The following is a 24970-nucleotide window of genomic DNA, read 5'->3' as shown; positions in this document are numbered from 1 at the left end:
ATCATGCCTTGTTTTCCCTCTCAAATAAGACATTTCTTCATAAATGCATATCAGAATTTAAAAACAGGGTGGGAGTAATAAGCTTTAAACATAAAATTGGTACAAGATCAAAGAGAGATAAACTGGTCTTACTAAATTTAACATGGTTAGAATCACCCTCTGATTTCAATTAGTTTAGTAGCTTTTGGAAACACACAGGGAAAAAAAAATCTAACTCTTTCAAGATGGAGTCCAGCAGCCTCACTGACATTGCATGACAGAGTAGTGGTGTTCTGGAGATGCACATTCAGTTATGGTGTGAAAATTTTGGGTCTTGATTTTAGTCATCTGCTTTAAGAATTAGAAAGCCAATTTCTCTATTTCTTTACTGGGTTGGGTCCATTTATGCCATATCTTTGTTGCATGAAGTTAGTCTGAAACATCTGAGCTTCTGTTTATAATCTAATTTTGCTGTGGAGGATGTCTTCTTTCACCCTAAGAAGCACCAGAAGTTGGTCCCAGATAGGGAGGGAATGCTGGGGATGTGCACTGCTACTCTTGGTGGTGTTGAGAGATTTGGTATGTCTTACTCATGGTTACTTATGTCTAAACTGGTTGACAGATGCTCGTCCTTAGGTCAGACATGCAAAGACCCCACAGCTTAATGAACCTTCCCATTCTTTCTAGTATGTGTGATGTTCCTCTTTCCTGGGGAAAATGTCCAATGGTCCCAACAATTTTCTCAGTATTGCAGGCACATAGGATGTTAGTCTTGACCTCTTCTGCCTTCTTCCCTCAGTGTTAAGCCTCTTCACCTTTCAGATATTAACTGTCTCCAGATGGTCTGAGAATAGTGGAGGTCTTTTATGGCCCATGATGCAGAGGTATGCTTGGAGGAGGTGTTTCCTGAACAAAATATTTATTACAGTGGAAACCGTGGAGAACTGGACTCAATTTTCTTTGTATCTCCATGACAATTTCAGGCAAGAGTTTTACAGAAAGATTCTTCTTTTTTTGTAAACATTTATTAGATATGTTCAATACATGAAGCCAAGTCAAATGCAGTTGGACACTTCCTCCAGATCTATTAAAGTTTCTATAGATTAAATTTTAGTCTTTCTTCAGGAATCACTTGAGTGGTACTTTAAAGCCTGTATGAAGAAATCTCTAAAAATTGATTGAGCCTAATTAAAGATTGATCCTATCAAATTGTGTAGTCTGTAAATTTTATTAAATCAAATATTTTACTCTTGTACCCTATAGGGAAAAAAAAAAAAAAGAAAACGGCCACAGTGGTTCCTATCAATAAAACTTTAGTACAACTGCAAGCACAAAAGAAATGCTGAAGTGAAATAGTTGTGATTGAAAATATGTGGCAGTTTACAAATGTGCCAGAAGTCCAAATGACTAGTTGTGAGTGAACTCTCATTTACAGTTTTCTTCACCACAGAAATAAAAGCAACTCCCACAATACTTAACAAGTCAGAGTAATAACAGTCAGACTAAACAAGCAGCAGTAACTTCCGGCTACTCTTTCTATTCTCATACATTTGCTAGTAACTAGCCAACATGCCAATCCAAAGTCCACTGATCTCAGTGGGAAAATGGGTGAACACTGAGCCATCCTCTGGGTCCTGTCCTTCCCTCTAAAATGAAACATCTCTTTCCAAGAAAACAAAAAATAATAAGGAAAAAAAAAAATCACCTCCAGGGCATTCCTCCTTTTTCTCACATAGACTGGGAAGATGCAGAAGGATTAAAATTGACCTCAAGATCTTAGGGGAGGGAAACTCCATTAGACATCTGGAAGATCTGAAATCTCATGATTGCTTGTGCTTCAGAAAGTGATAATACAATAAAGGAAATAAAATATAAACACAGTATTTTACCAATGCAGTCACTATGTGAATTGAACAGAATGATAGACCATAAACATGACTTTTTATTTTAAAAGGTTTTGGCTCAGTAATCAACCCTATAGACACCAATCATATAACAAAAAATCAAAGAATTGGATCACTATATTAAGCTTTATGACTAAGAATATTCTGCCATTGTTCTGAGGTTGTTTGACATGGGGAGATAAAAAATTAGGGGATCACAGTATTTTTCATGTGCTCTGCTGACTTGAAAAGAACTTGAGTTTTTAATGCTGTCTGTAAAACAGTAAGCATATTCTAAAGGGAAAAAAAACACAGTAAAATTTCCTGAGGTTTGCATTAACAGCATCCCTGCTTTCATTCAAGCCAACAAATGACTTTGTTCTCAAAGAATATCAATTTGCACAAAGAATATCAATTTGCAATCTAAAATAAGGGGGGGGGGGGGGGGGGGCGGCACAGGTGGCATGATTAAAAAAAAAAAAAAAAAGACAACTGATTTGCTTTATCAAAAAGGACTTTTAAATGATCAGCACTTCCAGAAAAGGAGAGTCCACAGTTCTGTGTTTTACACTTGTTTTCTTCAAATATTCAGAAACAAGTTTCTACTAATACCCTTCAATCATTGCCTGAAAGTACTTCCAGGCAAAGTTGCCACACCAAGTACTTCTGTTAAAAGGAAAATCTTCAAACCAGTCTCAGTACTTTAAGTAGGAGACTGTATATGGAAATGTAGGATATTAAATTACTGTGGCCAACCTTTTTGTTAAAAGCAAAAATTGTTATTTTTAGGCTAATTAAATAAATTATTTAGTCACACTGCATTGACATTGTTTAAAAAACCTCAGGTATTTAAATCACATCTGATATTTCTGTAATTAAAGCTAATTACTGATCTTAATTTAAAATATTTTATTTAAAGAAAAAAATCACACAGCTTCAATCACACTGCTCAGTTCAGGCTCGAAGAAGCACTTGAAATGAATCAACTCACTAGCAAGTAGCAACTTATGAATGACATAACATAAAGGACATTCTTACACCAACCTTTACTTCAGTCTTTCTGCTTGAAATAGGTCCCACAAGACTTTCAGGACAAGACTGGTCCTAAAAGTGGTCAATTCAGACCTGTTTATAATATATTTTAAAAGCAATTCAGTAGGATATTTCAGATAGGAACCTTCATAGAGAGCAGTGGGAGGACGATGTAATCTCTAAACTTCCACAGGCTATATCAATAGCAGGGATCTGGCTAGGAAACCGCAATTTTGCCTTAGTAAAAATGTCACCTTGTGAAAACAGAGCTCTTTCAGAACACCACAGACTTTTAAAATAATTTTTAGTTGCTAAGGCTTTTTTGGGGGAAAAAAGAAAGGAAGAAAAAAATAAGGAAGAAGAATAAGAAAAGAGGAAAAATAAAAGGATGAAAAAGGACCTAAGGAACACAATTATCTAAAAAAATAAACTGCTTGGGATAAAAGCTACATTTCTAGATGCTCCTATCTTTGTTTTCACCATTTCAAGTTCCTATATGCTCATCTGACTCTAGCCTGAAAGCTAGGGCATTCACCTGAAGAACATGCAGGCTCCAGTCCTTTCATGTGCTCTTATTTATTTACTAGAAGTGGATCCTCATCAAAAGAAGTAACGGAGCGTTGCAGTGCCACAGCCCACAAAGGGCTCTGACCTGGGTCAGAGCATTCTTCTTGAGGAGGACTGAGCCAAACCCATTGCTCCTGCATCAGAAAGGAGCCCTCTCTTCACTGCACAGGCTGTCAGAGAAAGGCAGAGGAGAACATCCCTGATGGTCCAAAGGAAAATTGGCCATGTTACATGAAATAAGCAGCTTTTATTGTGAAGAGTGGTTTTTTTAAAAAAAAAAAATAAAAAAGCCTAAAGCCTTACCATTAGAAAAAAAAAAAAAAGAAAGAAAAAAGTGAATAGTTTATACGGAACTAATTGCAGCTTGGTTTAGTTTTCTGGTTTGTTTTGGTGTCAGGCATTTGCTGTGTTTTTTTTCCCCCACTAATTTCCTGTCGGAATTGGCAGCCAATGACTCACCTGCATTCACAGATGAGTATAGCCAGAAAGCCAGCCTACAGCTCCTCTTCTCCATCCTGCACTTTAATCACACAAAGCAACCCCCACCCCAACCCCATGAGTACAGCAATATTCAAAGCATTAGGCAAAAACAAGACCAAGCAGCTTCCCCTTATGTCTCTAGATACTGTCATAATAGAAGGACTGAAATCAGATACTCTAAGTACCCTGTCTTCATGGGTGACTCCCACAGTTCCAGGCAAAGCAACAGTGAGCAGCCCTAGAGAAAACTATGTCCCGTCTCCCCAGAATGACAGAAAAATGATGATTAGGGCAGTTTTTGAGAGTTAATCTCTGGCAAGCCCATGGGGCTGCCAGTAACTTCCTGTGCCCGGGGAGAAATAACCCTTGTGGTTCATTTTTCTGGCCAGCAATGTTTAAACTATATCCTGCATACTACAGAATATGCATGGATTCAATGGATAGATATAAATTAGAAAGTAATTATGAGTCCCTAGGTTAGATTTTTAATGTCAAAATCTGGGATTTATCATGGGCAACCCTGTGCTTCCAACAGACATGCAGGGACCACGTAAAACATATATTACGTCCATTACTGGGAAGCCGAGGAGGGCTTTTCCTGCAGCTGGCTTCTTGTGTACCAAGTTATGGTGAATGCCTAAAATCCTTAATGTATGTCATCAGAAATTATCATGCAAACAGCAGTCTGACAAACAACCTCTCTAATGGGCAAATCAAAAGTAGATGAGCAGAAGGGAAGATGAGTGACCCAATAAAGAACCAGCAATTTGTCATTTGGGATGTTTTATTAGGCAGTTTGATAAATTTCCTGCTGGTTAACTCATTAAATATACATTTCCCTATTTTTAATTTATTTCATACTCAAATATGATTGTTAGCCATTAGTCAATAAGGTTCAAAGTGTTCGTGATTAATGGGCAATACCTTCAGTATAAATAAGAGATTCTGTGATGCTGAGATTTATCTGGCTCTAGAGATTGCAGGATTGCTTCAAGTGCTCATTCCTTAGTTACAATAAAGCAGGACCAGGAGGATCTATGAGATTCTGTGCCAGTGGTGTGATAAAATGAAATGGAAGCAGCTATTAAGGATCTACGTGAGATAATGATGAAAAAGAAACCAAAGGGTTAACAAGACTATGCTTTTGATATAAGTAATGTCAGCAAGCTTAATGAGTCTCCATGCTATAGATAAGTAGGCATTTACAGCATCTATACAGTAAAAAGAAACCAGACAGATTAATGAAATTACCACCTACGTCTCTGCCGGGATGTAAAGATTCAGGGCTATAGAAGTGCCGAGCTGCTGTCAGAGGGTTAATGGGAGCCTGACTGCAGCGGCAGGCAGAGGGACCTGAGGAGTTACAGGAGTTGTAAGCTACAGCCCCGGTAAGTAGTAGTGAAAGGGTTAACAAAAAGCCTCCATGTATTGAGATGTTAATTGTCAAGATAGCTATTACTTGAGGAAAGTAATTTGATTACTCAAAACTCCTACTAAGGAGGCAAGCTTGTGTCCCTTCCATCTGTCGGGCTCTCAGAAAGATGATGAATTGAACTCAGAATTCACGTGTGATGAAGTCACTGTCGTTTCCCAGCCAGCAGAGCCCTGCTGCCATGCCCACCGCGCAGAGTGTAGCACCGCATTTCAACTTTTCCTCTGAAACCCAGGAGGCACAGTAACCTGTTACTTGCTGCTGCTTGCTTTTTTTTTTCCTCCCCATTTTCTGCCTCAGCGCTACAACTGAGTCATTCTGTTGCCCATGGCTCGTGGGTATACAGTGCTCCTGCAGCGTGCTGCATTATTCCCCAGTTCATCTGTCAATGTTATTTTCGGCTAATGCAGATGTGGGGTTCGCTTACCGTCGCTTTGTAGACACTTGTCGAAAACCATTTGGAAAGCCTTAACTATGCATAAATCTGCAGAGTGAATGTTTTCTTTCATTCACTTGCTCCTATTATTTGATTTCTTGTAGGCCTCTGCGGCAGAGATGGAGAAAATAAGGTAAGTGAGACAGTTTATTTACATCTCATTATAGAGAAGAAATGTTCTGTTGCACAATGGATGATACAGGCTCTTGGAAAATATTTTGCTTAATATGATCAGTGTAAAATACTGGATAGCATGATGATGCAAGGGAAGCTGTGTTTTAGAGACAAAAGGGAAGGCATGTGGTTATTCTAGTAAATCTGTTTTGCGGGGATGTCAATTCAGAAAGGATGTTTTATACACAAACATGTTGTATTGCCAGATGCAGAGGATATTTGATTATATAAATGTTGTAGTCACTTGTCCATTTACTGCAAGAGCCTGCCATTCCATTTAATGAGGAAAGTAGATCAATAATTCATGAAAAAGCTGAAGAAAATATAGGCTTGACTTCAAAGCATCTAATTACTGTGGTTTGTTTCAATATAATGCTGTAACATTGGTGTTCGATTTTTGTTTTATATTGTATACCAGCCAGATAAATCTTGTCTCCTCTGTGTTTAAAATGTCATACTGTACCAGTTTCTCAGCACATCTCTCTGCTTTAAGCATAAGGAGATGGCTTTTACAAATGTAAGTTTTCCATCTCATGTCCGAGTGCAAGTCTGCTTTGGGGGATATTGCTTTTGTGTATGTTGTTAAGAAAGAAAAAGAAAGAAGAAAGCATTCTAGTCCTTTTTAAAAAATAAATTTAAAAAAAATAATTAAATCCTGTCTATTAATAAAATCCCCAGGTATTATCAAAGTGATAGGTAAAAGCTGAACTTTTTACTACCCTTTAAATATTTAATGGATCTTATTAAAACAAACCGAAACACTGACCATGTTCTTGTTTGGTTTTATTGGACAAGCCCAAATTCCTTCTCTGAACCTGGTGACTCAGTTTGGTTAGTGACAACTGTTGTCCAAGCACAACTTTTTAGATTCCTTGAGTTTGGAATGGCTATCCTGAGTTATTAGAAATGCAGAAAAGTTCTAAAATTCTGGAAATAACTGGGGAAGAAGTGGCAAATGTGAAAGAACAGAGATTTGGCCGAGTGTTTAATGAATTCTGGGCTGGAAACAAAATCCTGTTTTTCATTTGAGGAGGAGGTTAAGTCTCTTACAGTGGACTTGAAAACGCATGTCTGAAAGTTTCTAATACAATTTATAAATAAAGTGCTTCAGTTGTACATTTTTTGTAGCGTCTCATGACGATGAAAGTATTATAACTTTTGAGCTGAAGGAAAAACCCTGTGTGATATATTATGGTTTTGCATGTATATAAGCACTATAACATTAAAGCTGTGAGGTTTTCCTGAGTAATGACTGAGAAAGGACCTCGGTATATGGTCCTCTGTTTTGTAAAAATTCCAAACAAGATCACCTGCAGTATATGCACACTCATGTCATGAATTACTCTCTTGAAAGATGCAAGTAAATATATATTTACATGTTTGCTTGATAAGCATCTGTGCACAAATGCAACGCAATACTTTTAATACTTTCCTGAGCGTGTCTTGGCCTCTTCTTTTACTAGGCAGGCTCTTGAAACATTTGCAATAATGGGCTGCAGAGGCTGGGAGAACAAACTCAGGAACGTATTGAAAGAGATAGAATTTGCTATGACAAGAGTAAACAGCCATAAAGCTCCACTTTCCTGGCACCATAGTTTTGAAGCTGTCAGGCATGCAGCAGTTCTTATCTCAGTACTCATGGAGCACTGTATAGGTGGAAAAGCCTGTACTGTCCTGCTGAAGGAAGTAGGAGTTTAGCCATTAATTTCAACAAGAGAAGGTTCAGGCTGTGTCAGGAGTTTGTTAATTAAGTTTTCTGTTTACAATTGTGTCTAAAAGTTGCTTCTGATGGATGCTTGTCCCCATCACCCAAGCTGGTGCAAGGGTTCCAGGCACGGCTGACTGGAGCAGCAAGCAGGGCTGGGGATGCTCTGGCAGGACTCAGTGCAGAAGTCATGCTGATCTATCCCAAACTTTCCCAGGCTCCCTGTCTATAGTCATCATCTTGGATGCAAACTGGTAGAAACCTCACCAGTTTAAGGAAACAGTAATCAAATCTGGAGTAATTATTTTAAATACATGGTAAACCCACAGACCTGAGAGAACTAGATTTTTCCTAAACCTATCCAAGTCTGGCACCCAGTTAAAAACCAAATTACCTTGTCTTTTAAACACAGTGGCTTCAGAGAGGCCATGAAGAGAGAGAGAGCCTGAAGCCAGGGGAAGGAAGAATGAAACAAGAGGGAAAAGAGAGGAAATAGGTATTTTTTGTTACATGCAGAAACTGGTGTAGCATCACAGGAAAAGCCATTCCCACATGATACTTGAATTTGTTCTGCCCTATCCCCTGGGCCCAGCTCCTTCCCCACTCTCTTTTTGCAACCAGCTGAGGATGTTCCATCCCACATCAGCTGGGATGGTGTTGGCCCAAGGGCTAGAGGGTAAGGCCACACTAGCTGCAGAGCTGGAGTGCACAGGGGGTACGAGGCCCCTGCAAAAGAGGGAGGAGAAGGGGGTCTGAAATTAGCAAAAAGGAAACAAACCAAAGCCTTGTTGAAGAAACAAGAGAAGAGGAGCAAGGTGGATACCCACAGAACCACTTACACTGCCAGGCTGAAAACCCTCAGGGTTAGAGAAATCCAGGTTTGCATTCCACAGTGCACTTCAGATAAGAAAGTCTTTTAAATATGAAGAACAGGTGCAGAGGATCACACTTTTCAGAGGAGCTGTTCCACACTGACAGTCCTTGAGAGCCCACAGCCTGCAAAACTGATCCACTTATGACCCATGCTTTATTTGGCCCCAGATTCACTGAGCCAGGGCAGCACAAGCAATGGTACAGCAAATTAATACACCTCTTAATGTTACATACCTTCACCCAGAATCTAGCTGGAATGATGCAATTCATCTCACATAACGCAGCAATAATTCGCCTTGCAGACCAAGGAGCTGCTGTGACCTGCCTGCAATGTCACATGCTGTCCTTTTCAGCAGGGAGTTACTGTGACAGCATTGCAGGTAGAAGGAGTGGTAGGAAGCAGAGGTGGGAGGTTATTAGTATTTATCCTGACGCAGGGACAGCTTCCTCTAGAAGTGGAAACATGCTATTTCGTGCTAAAACTTTGACTAGAAGAATCAGTTACTGCACTGAAGCCTTCACACTGTGAACATTTCTTAGCAGTACATAGTGTTTATAACATCTCAAGGTACCTATATATTAGGCAGGAAGTAAGGCTAACTACTAATCACAAACCTCTTGAGGATCTGCACTTATGTAGGTTGGCTGTGTATGGTTATAGTCACTTTAAACATTAATTACTTCTGACTACAACCTTTTAAATACAGTTTTTGGGATCTAGTTCTTCTTCATGTCTATAAACAAGGCCTGAAAATCTCAGTTAATTAAAATAAATTTCAAATATACCTATACTATCTTATTTTGACTTCTGGCAGTGTGCTATCTTTGGTGCATATATTCAAGAGAAGCACATGCCTTTCAAGTCTGAGGCCTTGGAGATCTGTGGTGGCTGGCATACAAAATTGTGAGTACTCTGGAAATTGCTCCTTTAAGTCAGATTGAATTCATAGCATGGCTAGACATGCAAACAAAAAAACAGTTCTACTGAAACTCCTGTACAAACTCCTGGTAGCTTTTTCTTTGCTTCCATTTAATCTTGCCTGAAATAAAGGTTATAACATTCAATCTTTTGAGCGAAAATTATGTAAGGTTTGGCGTAAGAGACCTCCAGATATATTTTTGTACACAAATATTGACCAGATTCGCAGTGTTTCTTACACTGAAGAGTATCTCACTCCGCAGGAAATGACAGTTAAGGTGACAGATATTGTTCAATAAAAGCTTTTTCTTTTTTTAGATACACTACTAAAATTTCAGTGACAATTTAGAAACCCTATAAATCAATATTCTTAGTTCTAAGCTGTTGAGATCCACAATAGGCTGAAGTGTGTATCTAAAAGTACATAAAACAGTACACATCACCACCATCAACTGCCAGGCTCACATAATTAGTGTCTGTAAGGAGGCTGACTTTCTACTTTGCAATATAACCATGGTATTCCCCAACTGAGGATTACTTTATTTTGGTGGTATTAGTAGTGGCACCTTACTAACCATCCAGAGACCTCTGATAAAAGTAATCCACGTCTCAAGACACCTGTGAGGCAACATCTTCATTTCATTGTAGTCCTTGTTGCAGAACATATGAAAGCGAAGTGATTTGTTTTGCACACACAGCTGGTAGTATGTCAGCAGCTTGATCCAAGTCTCTTGAATTTTCAGACTTGGACTTTTCTCAAGCATGTTTGAGTTCATCTGCGGTAAGGAAGGCAGATCAGTTTCTTCAAAAGGAACGTCAGAGGCACGTGCAGTCCTAGGAAAAATCTTCTGCGGTAGTTTACTGAAAATGTGAATACCTTCCTAAATGCCCACTAGATCATGCTGCCTTCCTTGCACTTGGTATAAATATAGCCCTCTTCATATGCTAATGAACACACTGCAATTTCCTGCCATCCCCACCTTGTGCTTGTTCCTTCTCTCTGCCTGTATCTACATTAATTTTACCATAGTTACTTGAACACAAGGAGAGGATTTATTTTTTTCCAGAAAGTTAACCACCAAACATGGTTTGCTTTACCCTAGGTCTTGTCTTCACATCCACAGCTGACATGGTAGGAGCCACTGCCTTGTACAGAGGCACAATGCCACAGGACAGCAGCTGAGCTGTGCAGGCAGCAGCTCCAGCACCTGCTCAGCAATGTCTGAAGGCTCTAGCTGATGTTGGGACTTGAAACCCCAACTGAGGACACAGGCAAAATGATGGCACAGGACAAGCTCAGAAGAACTAGAACAAGGGAAACGCTGGTGTGAAAGGGACATGAGTTTGGGGTCATTAGAGGTTATGGTATAAAAGTGACCTAGCTGGGTGTATGTTGGGTCCATTTTGAAAGAGGGAGGGGAAAAAGGAACAGGAAAAGAGAGCTGCCTAACTTATATTCAAACAAGTAAAGCAGGTTTTAACTTTTTTTCTGTTTTGCAAGATGTTTTCATCTCCCAGGCAGTCCCAGCAGCAGTGACAATGCTGCAGTGCTGTTTTCAGAACATCTGGTTTGTTCACACGGCCATCCAACGTGTGACTGCAGCACAGCTAAACCACGCGTAAGGATACATAAGGATATATTCACAGCCCCCAGGGGAGATATAGCCCTGGAACTGGGATTGGTTGGGGCACAGACATGACAATCTACCTGCGCTAGAACCTCTGAGAATTTTATTAATGCTGTCAGGGGCACAGTATGCTTCTGTAGCTCATACTAAAGTCCATCACAGTTTATTTCCACTATTACTGTTACCTGTGGTAGTCAGTCAAATGGGCACTACTTCAGCTGAGGCAGGAGTGTTACTGTAATGGCCTACAACCCTGTGCCCTGAACCGCTGTTTGCTGCTCAGAAGAATGATCACTTGGAATCACTTGGAAGAGTAATGCCAGTAAGGAAGGAATCATCTCTAGTTACCTGCTTGTAACAGGTGTTGTGTTATAATATCTTTTAGTTCTAGATGAATATTGAGTGGAGTAAAAGTGTCCAGCAAAGAAACATTACGGGAACAGAGGGCAGAACAGATTCAAGTTGAATGAAACCAGGTATAGCTGTGTAAAGTGGCCTGCAGGGACAAGTGGGAACTGAGCAAACATCTGAAGAGACCAAGGAAGTAGGTAGGAGGAGATGAGCCATGCCATCAACTGCGAGCTGCAGTGAGTCATGGGGAAGAGGCTGGACCTAGGTAATACCAAGCTTACAAATAATGCTCTGCTTACCCCTTTCTTGCAAGGCAAAGTGCATCACTGATCAATACTATAAGCTGCTCAGGAGAAAAAGGAGGGGACATTTTGGACAAATATTTAAGAAAAAAAAAAAAAAAAAAGGTCCATTTCTACAGTGTTTGTGATTAGTTCAAAACTTTGTAGCATAGGGAGTAGAGCTTCCAGAACAGTTTCTTTTTGTTGTTGTTGGGTTTTCCCCCCAGCCCAAAGATGCAATGATCCCTGATGGTGACAAAATGCAAAGGTGGAAAAACTGGATGCTCTCCGATTCCCCTTCATTGTTAATAGCGATGAGGCTTCAATTTATGTAAGAGCTTTGACCAAAGCTATCAGGAGATTGTGCTGAACAGTGAAAGCAGCAACTCACAAAGCAAACAGTGGCAGCAACTGCAGCAGTAACAAAACAGTCTTATAAACTGAGAGTGTAAGAGGTTCCAAGCTGCAAACCCCAGATGGCTCAAGGGCAGTATGGTTTGTGAACCACACTTGAGCGTGCTCTGTGGTGAAATCAAGTACAATTTGAATGCTTGCTGGTGCTACAGCACAGAGACTGATGAAAGGGATGAGATAACTTGTCTGCAACACTTTATTACAGGCTTTTGCAATTGCCAGCTCTGCTGCTGCTGGCATGGCTTAGGAAATTTAATTTACCAATCAATTCTTGATTTACACACAAGTGACTTTAGAACACATTCAAATAAAAACTCTGTATCACCACATTTTATTCAATGTTCTTTAAAAATCAAAAGCATCTGAAATATATCAAAACTATTAAGCTTTTCACATTAAAAAAATAGAAGGGACTTAATTGTCTTAATGTTTTAGTGATGACCTAGAGCCAGCTTAGCAAGAAGTACAATGTGCTGAAAAATAGGCAGCAGATAGTGAGCTATAATCAGGCTTTTGGAATTCATGAATATGAGGGTTGTATAATTTACAGAGCCCTCGAGTGGGATAGCAGGATCATAAGTGCCTATAGGTCCTTGTTAGATTTCTGTCATGTGTGTGACCATCCTACCGCACATGTGAACTGCACAACTCTTATTATTCAGCTCTTCCAGGACTAACAAGATTCACCTCACTGAACAGTGCACAGAGTCACTGCTCATTGCTTGGACTGTAGTAATGCTTACACTGGGATAAAAAGGGCCTCCATGTCACATGTAGTTATATTGCCTCTCAGAGCACGACTTTCTTCATATATTCATTTGCAAAGATCTGAAAAACATTGAAAAATCTAGCTTTCATCATGAACATGCCCAACTGTCACCGTGTCAGCAAAACCGTAACTGAGAAGCCGTGTGCGAGAGAATATACACACGCCTCGTGCATCAGACTTGCATCTAGAGGGCAAATGGTATTTTGGAGGAATGTTGTTGGCAAAGCAGTAGTTGACTGACTTACGTAACATATTAGGACATCCAAATGCCATTTCAGCTACTCAGAGAAAAATGCAAATTTTGACCACCTCACCTTGATTTTGCCTATCTTTAAAAGAAGTAGGAGGAAGAGGAGAAGGGTGTCCTAGAAGAAAAGAGGAGCTTCAAACTTTTTCTGGAAGCCACTGAGCTCTTCAGGGAGTTCCTGCTGTGCTACAAAGACCCTCACGTTCACAAGAAACTCTCACGACTCAACAGCTCCAAACTGCTGCTCTCTCTTCAACAAAACCAAGTTTCATATCCATGTCAGATCAAAGGGCCTTAACTTTGAAGTTTCCATACAAAACAGGTCAAACAAATGAGCTCATTTTATGTTTCGGTTAGCTGTAGCTGCTGTTTAGACAAGAGCATCAGTTTAAGAAGCTGCTCTATTTTTAAGGCCTTCCAAGACCTATACTGGAATTCCCAGCAATGAATGGCAACTTAATTTTTTGCCATCCCCCAAGAGCTTATTCTTGCAGTAAGCAACATGAAGAAATAAACAATCAGCACTCCTCTTTTCTGTGTGTTTCTGTTTAAAAATGTTAAAGCATTGTGCTGCTATTTAACTCTGGGATACTGGCTTAACCACGGTACTGCACAAATTAACACAGTTTTTAATGCTTCGCCTGGACAGAGTAGTCTACAGATAGAAAAAGAAATAGTCTATATATCTGTATAATTGGTCTTACTGCCAAGAAGTCCTACAGATGTAGGTGCTTGAAATGACATTTAAGTAGCACTAAATGCATGGCAAATGGCTTTGCACACACATATTTAACTAAGTTTGTAACTGCTGGGTCACTTGCCCTTTGAGATATTATTTCCTCATGGTATGAATCCTATCTTTCTCCTGTAACAAGGAAGTAGTATTTCCAGGGAGTTAATCAGAAACAGTCCATACCAACATGTACCAAATATATTCCAAGCAGATCCATGAGTGGCTAAAAAAATAAATGTTTTGCAGCTCTACCCAATATTCTTAACAACTCAGTGGGGAACTAGTAACAAGGTACATTCATGGACAGAGGAACATCCTTCATGATGGGGAAAGTGCTGCTTTCCATAGGGAAATGTTTTTAGACTGCATACAAACAATCTATAGCACTCAACAGATCTATTTCAAAATAAATTGTATGCTTAGTTTTGACTCTCAGCTTGTGAATAGGAATGATGCTTTTATTTGTATTTGCATTCTGATTTAGATTGATGAGAGACCAACAATTAGAGAATGAAAGATCAAGTGAGTCCAATACTCTGAAGGCTGGATGAAAATGAGAAGCCCAGCAAACTAGCACAAAGCGATTCAAGTAGACTGGTAAAAGACAAACCAGCAATGATATTTAAGTAAATTACTTGGAAAGCAATAGCATAGCCCATCACACAAGAAAATTTGATTGTTCTAGTCAAACAAACAGAGCAAGGAGTTTTTACACAAGGCCTTCAGTCCTACACCTTTCCAGTGCTGATTTCATAGATAGGCTCTTGCTAAAAGGGGCTCATGACTGGCCTGGCTTTTTTTTGTCCAAATCTGCACAGCAGTTGTCCCTAGTACCCCTACTCTGCCATCTTCTTGGAGCCTTGCAAACACAGTGCCAGGCAGAGCCATGCGGGGAAGTGCCTGGTTTCTCAACACACATCAGCAGCATGATCCTGCCAAATCTGAGCCTCAGCAGTTTCACTTCATTTCTGACCCCTCACAAGCCTTTAGGAAGAACAAAATCTTCCTGACTTATCCCTGTCCTTACTGTGCCAACGACACCAAGTGCAATGGGTATGAGAGGCAGGCTTGTAAGATTTTCAAGCCATGCTTTGAAATGTAGTCTAGAATAGCCCAGTTAATGCCAGTCTTTGCTCCGGGGCCCCTAGATATCTGGCAAGCTTGTGGGGGGCAGGGCTATGGGTAAAGAAGGCTGATAGAAAGCCCCATCAATCTCTTTGCTTCTGTTTTCCCACTTGCAGAAGGCAAAGCAGCACCCTCACCCTGCAGCTGGAACTGCTGTGGTAGGTGCTGGAGACCCCTTGCTAAAATGACATTGCCAGTTGTGGAGTCTCCTGAAGCACGTTTTCATGTTGCTTTGGTCCTGTTTTATTTCTTTACAAGACGCCACCAGTTTGCATCATGTCTTTATATCAAATGTTCTTTATTAAACTCTCACTAATGTAGGAACCAAGAGCAGGAAGGCTCTAGGAGATACAGTCCTCCGCAGTCCCATGTGAAGGAAGGACCAAATTCAAGAGTCTTGGCTTTTCTGTAAGAAAGGTTAGTTAGCCCTTTGTATAACTCAAGGGGTAGCTCTGGCAACACAGCATATGGGCAGGAGAGGGAAGAAATGAGTCATAGGTAGAGAAGACTGACATGAGTTTCTTTGGGCCAAATTTAGCTGACCTATACCGTTTGGTAACAAAGCAACTCCCCTCCCCCCCGCCCCCTTTCCCTCCTTCTCAATCTACAAGAGAAATCACAACATAGAAGCCATGAAAAATTTTTTCTCAGAAATTAAAAATACAGGAAATTATAACACTAAACACGTAGTCTGCTAACAAATGTCAGTTTAGAAGAGTAAAGCTGTTTTGTCTACTGCATATGATGCATAAAGTTCTAGATAACAGGTAACTTCTGACAATGTGAACACTTTTTTCCTCCACCTTGAGAAAGCTGTTGATGCAGATTTTTATGGTAGCTGTAGACTTTAACTTGCTTTCCTTTAACTGTGCTTTCTAATTTGACAAAGCCTTAGCAGATTCAGTTAGTAGAACTGACAGGTTTTGCATGCTGTGAGCTTCTGGAGGGTTTTCTTTACAAACCAGGACTGAATATCATCTAAACGTAAAAGAAAAAAACTCCAGGAGAGATGTCCCATTAATTCCAGCACACAGTGCACTTGGAGACATTTGAGAGAAACAGTGCCAATCTAGACAGTTTTGCTTAATATACTTTGCTTTGAAGAACATTTGTTCTTGTCTAAAAGCATTTTTTTTTTTAATGCAGTGATAACCCTCACATGGTCCACTGTGGAAAACAACTTTTATTATAACCTAGGAACATGTAAGCAAATAAGCAACAACAGCCTCATGTTACTTGGATTCAAGGAATGTGGAAGGTTTTGATTACAGTTTTGATAGTAAAATTCTAATGAATGCTTTGCTGGTAATACAGTGTGGACTTGGACTTCTTTACTGTGGTTTTACAATTGCTTTGCATCATGTCCATCCCCTGAAGAGCTTTCCAAATCCTATTGCACAGTAAAAACAACGTTTACCAGGATTTTCATCTTAAGGTAGCACTGAACTACTAATTATCGTGGCACACAGAGCAGACAGGTCTGATTAAACTGCCAGCCTGGATTTGTAGACCGTCCCATCTCCTTATTCATCGTCTCTATATACACAACATTGGGAAAGCATCTCAAGATATAAATAGGCATAGATATGGTTGTATGCTGAATCCTAAGTAACTGAATGAATCCATTACTTCATCCTTGGAGGAATCAAATTTTTCACAGAACTACAACTCCTTTTGAGTGTTATCTACCTCATTATGCATAGATTATTTACATCACGTATTGGTTTGCACAGACCACACAGAAACTGAAAACAGTTAACTATAGTTTTGCAGAGAGATTAATGGAATCAGAAAGAGATTCAAGAAAGCAACATATTCTTTTATCTAAAAGGCAACATTATTTATACTTCTTTACATTCATGTGAAGAACAAAGCACTAACAATATACTCCAGTGACTCGTATATAGAATGTTGCCTGCTACAAGTCTGCATTAATTGGAAGCATAGCTGGCATACACCTGCGGCATGGATTCATGACACAAAGCTACTAAACTATTTAAGGTTTTCCAAATCCACTTAGAACTTGTTTCTTTATACCTTTGCTATAAGCTGGTGAACTGGAGACTAGTTAACTACAACTTTCACAATGGCAGGAGGCATTCTTATTAACAGCAGAATCAGTAAAATCGTCAAAAACTGTTATCCCTTTACTAGTGGCAGCTCTTTTGCAGAAAGCTATTAGTTGCATTTTCTATTCTTACCCTGACTATTTTCTTCAGCACTAGAAATTAGGACATTGGCTTGCAGAGTCATGCCCTGATTGCTGAAATTAAGGGCAATTATGCAATGGAAAGAGGAAGTATAACAGGTCAGAGATCGTACATCTGCTTGAAATGCAGGTGGTGAAGGTGCTGCCATTACAGAGTTGAAAACATGGACTGAGGTTTAAAGCTTTGAAGCAGATGACAGTCTTGCTCTACAGACACAGGTTACAGCCACAGCCATTAGGATTCTCTCTGAAGCACTGCCAAAGTTCAAAGGATTTTCTTCCTTCTCCCCCCCCCCTTTTTTTTTTTCTTTTTTTTTTGAGAACACTAAGTCACAAATTTTCATCTCAGGGGAACACTTACCACCCTTTCTAGAATAATGAAGAGTTTCAGCTAGAAGCTGGCAATCTTTCATGGGCAATGTGCCAGACTGTATTTTTTGTTCCTAATTCAGAGTTTAAACATGTTGGTAGACAACACTTAGAAGCTGGGAGCTACTGCCTCTCACAGATGCTTCTATCAAGATGCTGTGGATCCCAAATCCCAGCCCTGTGCTGACCCTGTCAGACATGCAGAAATCCCCTGATGTCTGAGAACCACTGGGAGTCCCTTAGAAGGAAAGTTTTATAAATGTGCAGAACACTGCTTTTTTCCCCCTCCCCAAGTCACTCATTCTGCATCATCTGACATTTTAACATATTGCCATATTAACCACCAAAAGTCTGATCTGTGAGCATGACTTCAGACTTGTATTTACAAGAGTAGAGATGCAGCGGCATATGGACCACCAGCTGGTGAGAAGTAGGAATGGTACTTTGTGGGTTTGAGTCACTAAGTGAATTTTTTTAAAAAAATAAAATAAAAGATCATCCTCTATACAGGCAAGAAGTTAGACAAAAAAGCTTGGCTCCTTAGAAGTGGAGTTGTTTGAAAGGACAACTGCAACAAGGCCAGTACCCAGAAAGCACAAAATCTGGAGGCATTAAAAAAAGTAGAAGCTATGTTGTTTATTACAAGAGGTATATGCAAACAAGCTGTTTCCTGCTAAGGCTGTAAGAAATAGTACCACAGAGGGAGTGATGTGAGACAGAAAAAAAGAGTGATGACAGTCTGTTCCTCTTAAACAGGAGGAATAAAAATTACTTTGAGAGAGACGGTGACACTGGGGGAAGTGTCTTTTTATTGAGGTCATAACCACCTACACTCAAATGCAAAAGTCTCCAGCCTTTATCCCCACCTCTCCCTAGCCTTGTGTCTTTTCCTCAGGTGTTTGCCACCCCTTCACCTTCTGGAGGGATTCTCCTCCTGCTCCATCAACAGCTTCACCCCTTCCCCTCTCCAAATGGTGATTTAGGTCTGCAGAATGTCAGCTCCAGACATTTCCCACCCCAGCAGCTTTTGGGAGATAAATCGCTTACTTAAGCTACCAAAGCTCGAGTCCTACCAGGAAGTAGTTCATTCTTTCTTATCCTGGTTTCTACCCTCAGACTTGTTTTTCACCACTGTTACTCCAGGAATGGTTGAAAACTCCCTGCCTAAGGTCATGCAACTGTAAAAAAAATTAATTTTCATCAAACTTCAGAGACTGAAGTTCACTATTCTCCTCAATGCCAGTGCATTTCATCAATCTTTTCACTTTACCTACTTCCCTAGAAGCCCAGGTGAGGAGAAAACCAGGTTTCAGAGGACAGATCTCTGGTCTCAGGCTGCAGTGCTGCTGACTGCTGCTCTTCCCTCACCTGAGTTCTCTTGCTAGCCCCACTTGTTCAGGAGTGGTTCCTGTGGCTTTCTCCAAGGGATGCAAGAAGAGGGAGTCTCCTGCAGCTCCATCGATGCAGCTGCTAAGCAGAAGCTGTCTTTCAATAACTGGGATTTTTTTTCAGAAAGTAGTATACAGAATTGAAAAAAAAAAGGTTTGGCAAGGGGAAGGATTCATAGATAAACTTTTTTTGTAATGGGGGAGGAAGATATAGAAGGAAAGGCCTGTTCCTCCAAAAAAATAGATTATTGTCTGGGGACTATTAAATAACAATATGACTAATTACCAAGATAATTATCTTCATGCTGGAGCACCAAACAGCTGAAATACAGAAGCTGCTGAGAGCACTTACTATAGTAAATTACTGAAATGCTTCTCATGGTTTATTCTGCTGAATTAGGATACTAAAAGAAGTATGTTACATTATTTGTCTATTGACTCTTCCACATGTGATTATTTATTATTAGATTCATAAGTACGAATCAGACAGGAAGGTCAAGTTACTAATGATCCTGGAGCCTCATCAGCTATACAGTATTATCTGCACTGTAAAGGTAAATACATAGTTTACCTGCATAATGAGAGTGATGCGAGTAATCATTAAAGTACTTGAATATCAGTCACATACAAAACCCACTAGATCAGCATGTAAAGAATTAGAATAGTAAATGTATTGGAGTTGTAATGGAAAGAAATAATATGCCTTTTTTTGGTACTCTTCCTTGAACAAAGAGCAGAAGCATAGGGGAGAGAGAGAAATCTGAAATCATTACTTTCTGCCTCTGCACTGTGTAGGTTTGTTTGGCCAATAAAGGAACATTTGCACTTCTAGATGTCAACCATGTCTCAGAAACCCTCTGTGGCTCCTGCAAGCATTAATGCCTTCTTGAAGGCAAGACTGAGAATGACTTCTTCAAGTTCTTTGAGGGGCTTCTGTCAAAGCCAAGAGAGTACAGACAAGTTATTTGCCTTAAGACAAAGACAGCAGAGATCATAGAGCAAGAGAACAAATTTCTTGTTTGTTCCATGAGCAGAATAACCATTTCTGAAATGAATAGTTTCGTTCAGCCAAGAAGCAGGGACAAGTTCCAAAGCAGAACATCCCTCAGTCAAATCAAAATGGTCATGGTACTGCTTGCTTCTTCACTGTTTCACAAATGATTTCAAAACTCATTTGCGACCGTTTTTCTCCCCATCACTATTTCCTCTCCATAGCACGGTAGCATAGACTCCTTATGAGGAAGGATCCAGATACACAGACTTGTTGTTAACTTGTCCCCAAGTACAAATAATCCCCACAAAATCAGGGCTACTCATTGCACAGATACAGGCTCTTAATATCACTTAAGGATACTGGATAAGCATCACTTCATACATTCTGTCAAGAAAAGTACTACTAGCAGTAGCTTAAAGAACTAAATCCACCACCAGTGTAAGCGGACTCAACTGCATTCATATCTGCAGTTTCCACAGGTAATGTCTTTGACTTATTCTGATATTTTCCTGTGCATTAAAAAAGGTCAGCCAATAAGGAATAAAAACCACAATGTGAGACGGAGGCAATTAACATGACTTCTGTTTCAATAGTCAGTTTTTCCCCCCCTCTTCCTGACATCTCAGCTTCAGAGAGAGAAGCCCAACTCTTAACTACCATTTCTATGCCCTTTTCAGTTTATGGTAATTGCTGTTGTATAGCGTCACAGTATTGGGGCCTCTGCCCTATCCTTCTCCCCATTTTGTGCAGGTAACAGCAGGAGAATTTGCTTTTGATTTATTCTCCTAATAGCTTCAGCAATGTCAGAATATTAGAGCTGCCTATTATATAAAGGTTTCTTTGCAAATTCACATTAAATAAAAATGTAAATTTTCAGTCATTAATGCACTGAAAGAATTTGTGGTTAAAGGAGGAGATAGATGGTTTGGAAGACTATCCATTACATTTAAAAGCAAATTATCAGTGACAGAAGCTAGGTGAAACAGACAGCAGGAGGAATCAAGACAGATTGAGATATCAATCAAAGAGACTTTCAGATCCTTTTCTTCTTGCATGGACCACTAGAGGAGGCATTTAGAGGGATATAACAAAGCAAAGAGTCCTCTGCCGTGTGGGAACACCTGAGACATTTTTTCTGCCCAGTCATTGATAGTAACGTATGCTGCACACAGGCAGGATGAGCAGGAGCGCAGTGGTGCCTGTTGGCAGAAAGCTGCTGATGCCATAGGGTAGACTACGGACTCCTCCTTGCAAGTCAGAAAGGCAAAGGTTAAAGAAATCAAGAGGACTGTTTAGTAAGAAGGAACTTTGTACCCAAACTGGAAGAATCTTTGCAGGAAAATTCTAGAAACAGACAAGATTAAGAAATTTATTTTACCTCTCAAAACCAACCAAAAAGCAATTAGATACTGCAGACATCTCAGAGGCCATTCAAGATTTGGATGACTGTACGGATCTGACTTTTAACATTTTCAGGCCTCAGTTTTCATCTGTAGAATGAGGACGATAGAGCTCTTTCCCAGCCTAAAAGGACAACATGAATTGCTTAATATGGAAAGCTATGAGATAAAGTGGTTATCTAATTCAAATATAGTAGGTATGGGTAGGACATGGGAGTTTATTGATTAGTACTACACCAGAGGAAGATTCAGATCTGCAGAAGAGTCATTTCATAATGATTTAGTATGTGATATTTGATGCTACGTCATTAAGAGGTCATGAGTTACTTCAGTCTTTATTAGATAAATATGGTATTGCAGTACTTTCAGTGTAGTTCTTCACATTTGAAGTTACACACTTGTTTTGGCTTGGAAAGCAACAGTGCATTTTACTTTTTTTGATCTTTGTATATTTTGCTCCCATTCTCAGAAGTACTGTTTAAACTTCAAGTTCTGCATTATAAACTGCATTCTTGATACGGATCTCCCATATTTAGGTGCTCTGATTGTTCAAAGGACTCTCCAGCTGGGTAGCAAGACTATTTGAGTGCTAATACAGTGATTGTAAAGAATGGGACATCAGTTCCCATTTTAGAACATAAATCTTGGCAAGTTTGAATGGAGTATATTCAAATGGGAACAAATGGACATTTTAAGCATGTAATTTAAAACAAAACATTCAGCACTTACATGAATAAACTCAGCAACTGCAGCTCCCATAGCCCAGCATGTAAGAGCCCATGGGTGGCAGTTCCAAGCTCATAGCCATCGGGCAGCCGTGAGAGCACCCAGGCCCATGGTTCAGCAACGGAACCCTGCACTACAGGCCCCCTTTCTGTAGTTGCAGCTTTTAGCTCTGCTTTCTAAGGCACTCACCTTCCTTCCTTATCTGTGGATTCCTTATCTGTCGCTCGCAGGCAGATACACCTAGCTTCTTGTGGTTTCCAAGAGGGAAACCATCCCAGCTCTGCATCTATTCAAGCATCAGGCTTGGGTACATTGTAAATGTGTACATGTGCTTATACACACATTCATTCCTAGCTGCCACTGGAGTCTTTGTAAAACGCACTTTAAAAGGTTCTTCCTAAAAATAATGCTAAGCCAGAGCTGCTTGCACTCTGCAATGCTAGCAGTAAGCCTTATCTTTCCAACTGAGAGACTGAAAAGAAAAAAAAAAAAAAAAAAAAAGAAGAAAAAAAGAAAAAATAGCTGTGTGGGGTTGAAGAAAGTGATTTGCAGATCAGGCTGCTTTTCCTCACAAGTGAGCACCTTGTCTGCTTCTGGTATTTTGCTGTAGCAGAGAAGGTGTCATGCATCCAATTAAAAAGATATCGAAGGAGACAAGATTGGAATGAGAATGAATGAACGCTGCAGCTGCACTGGGAAGAGCTGGCTAAAAAGCACAAAACTGGGAGAAATACTGTCTTCCTGACCATTTCTGCAGTCATGCCAGTGATGATACTAAAGCACAAAACCAAAACTTGATTGTCTACTGCATGCTAGAGATGTTCTTCCTCCTTAATCCAGTGTATTTATTTCTAGTTCAATGAAGATGTTTTACATTAGCTGAAAGAGTAGGGATGTCCAGCCTCTCACTATGCAGCAGCTCTTAAGGGCACTGAAAAGACAAGCATAACAGGAATTTTTTTCTGATTCCCATTCCAGTAGTGCTCCCATCAAAGCTTGCAGAGTTGGATCCCAGCAACCACCTCCAATGGGAGGACCACCTGCACTAGGGTCCCATGATAGGAAAGTTGCCACCCTCCCCTCAGTAGGGAAAAAGAGCTGTGAGCCTGGCAGAAACTATTCAGACTGTCAGAGGAGAAAGCAAGAAGCAAGCTAAAGACCACATAAGATGTTCTGGAAGGTTGAGTCTTCACAGTTACTCATATTCTGACCATGTCTTGTTGGAGGGGTTCCAGAGGAGGGCCACAAAAATGATCAGAGGGATGGAACACCTCTCCTGTGAGGACAGGCTGAGACAGTAGGGGCTGCTGAGAGAGCTGGGGTTGTTCAGCTTGGAGGAGAGAAGGCTTCAGGGAGACCTTATTGTGGCTTTTCAGTACTTAAAGGGGGCTTATAAGAAAGATGGGGATAGACTTTCTAGTAGAGCCTGTTGCAACAGGACAAGGAGTAATGGTTTTAAATTAAAAGAGGGTAGATTTAAACTAGATACAAGGAAGAATTTTTTTTATGATGAGGGTGGTGAAACACTGGAACAGGTTCCCCAGAGAGGTGGTAGATGCCCCAACCCTGGAAGCATTAAAGGTCAAGTTGGACAGGGCTCTGAGCAACCTGATCTAATTGAAGATGTCCCTGCTTATTGCAGGGGGGATTGGAGTAGGTGAGCTTTAAACATCCCTTCTAACCCAAACTATTCTATGATCCTATGTCTACACTCACGGCTAAGCAATTACTCCAACAAAACTTTGCACTAGAAATTGCAAAGCAGTCCTGAAAGCCCAAAATTCTCTGACACATTCAGTGCTTTGCTATCAAATCCTCTGCTCCCTTTACCAGTTTTCACTAATGATGTTCCTAACAGTTATTAGGAAATTTTGTGGGACCACTGGTTTTGGTTTGGTTTTGGTTTTCTTTAAATAGAATTTTTTTTTTGTGCTATGCATCTTGGTCAAATTTAATTCTGCCTTTTGCAACTAGACCATAAGGGAGAGGAAGGGCAATGTAGACTGCTTAGAGAGGTTTTGAAATCTCCATCATTGAAGATACTCAAAATTTGACTGGACAAGGCCCTAAACATCCTGATCTAACTGAATCTGCTTTGAACAAGAGGTTGGACCATATGACCTCCAGAAGTACATTCCAGCCCAATTTATTCTATGATTCTACATGTCCCCAGTCCAGGCCCCTTAACTGGAATTCCCATTGGAGGGAATTGGCTTTTGAAGGGCAACATCTGTATCAAATGCATATGTATTTCATTTCAGTAGTTTTTCTTTTACATGGTTCAGTTTAAGGACATAAGCATTTACTTTTTCCCCCCCGTGAAAGATGTCATACAGCAGAGTAATTTTTGATAAACTTCAAGCTCAATCAGTTATAATTACGTGTTTTTGCAGCTCTACTTCATTTAAAGGAAAGCGTTTACCAAAAAAAGGCAAAGTGTTTCTATCCAGAAGTGACTGTGGCAAGTTCCCTATTTTCCTTTAGAAATTTTAACTTGCAGGCAGAGGTAGGCAGACATGAACATACATACTCACTTCTAATGTGTAGATATACACATTATATTTGTGCTTGTAAGCATGGTTGGTTAGGTGAGTGATTCCACATCCGCACGTACCAGTGTTAGATTTCTGTGTAACCTTATGCTCATGCACAAAATATGGTGTGCTGTTTTACCTGATGAAGTTCCTCCTCATCATTGTAAAGATGAAGAGCCAAAAGTCTGACACTGACAATTTAACTAGAGCCCTATTGAAGTCAATACAATGTAAGAATATAGCTGAGAGCCAGAGTATAAACCTGGTAAGCAAATACCAAAACATCTATACAAAAGTTTTAATCACTCAAGACATCAGAATA

At 40.0% G+C, this 24970-nt stretch overlaps 1 protein-coding gene across 5 annotated transcripts in view; it reads left to right on the top strand.

The window, feature by feature from the left end:
* The window catches only part of BEGAIN (brain enriched guanylate kinase associated), a 165828-nt gene that overhangs the window by 40266 nt on the left and 100592 nt on the right, over positions 1 to 24970 (top strand). For 3 of the 5 annotated variants that reach the window (XM_074821599.1, XM_074821598.1, XM_074821595.1), the window contains exon 1: positions 5630 to 5942. The exons of 1 other annotated variant lie outside the window; for it this stretch is intronic. In XM_074821599.1, coding sequence (XP_074677700.1) covers positions 5929 to 5942 — 14 coding nt within the window. In that variant the 5' untranslated portion in view covers positions 5630 to 5928. Of the gene's footprint in view, positions 1 to 5629; positions 5943 to 24970 lie in introns of those variants that run through there. One more of the 5 variants, XM_074821597.1, reaches the window with a different exon arrangement.

Source organism: Strix aluco, chromosome 4, assembly GCF_031877795.1.
Source record: "Strix aluco isolate bStrAlu1 chromosome 4, bStrAlu1.hap1, whole genome shotgun sequence".
Classification (NCBI taxonomy): domain Eukaryota; kingdom Metazoa; phylum Chordata; class Aves; order Strigiformes; family Strigidae; genus Strix; species Strix aluco.
This window is presented reverse-complemented; position numbering and strand designations above follow the sequence as displayed.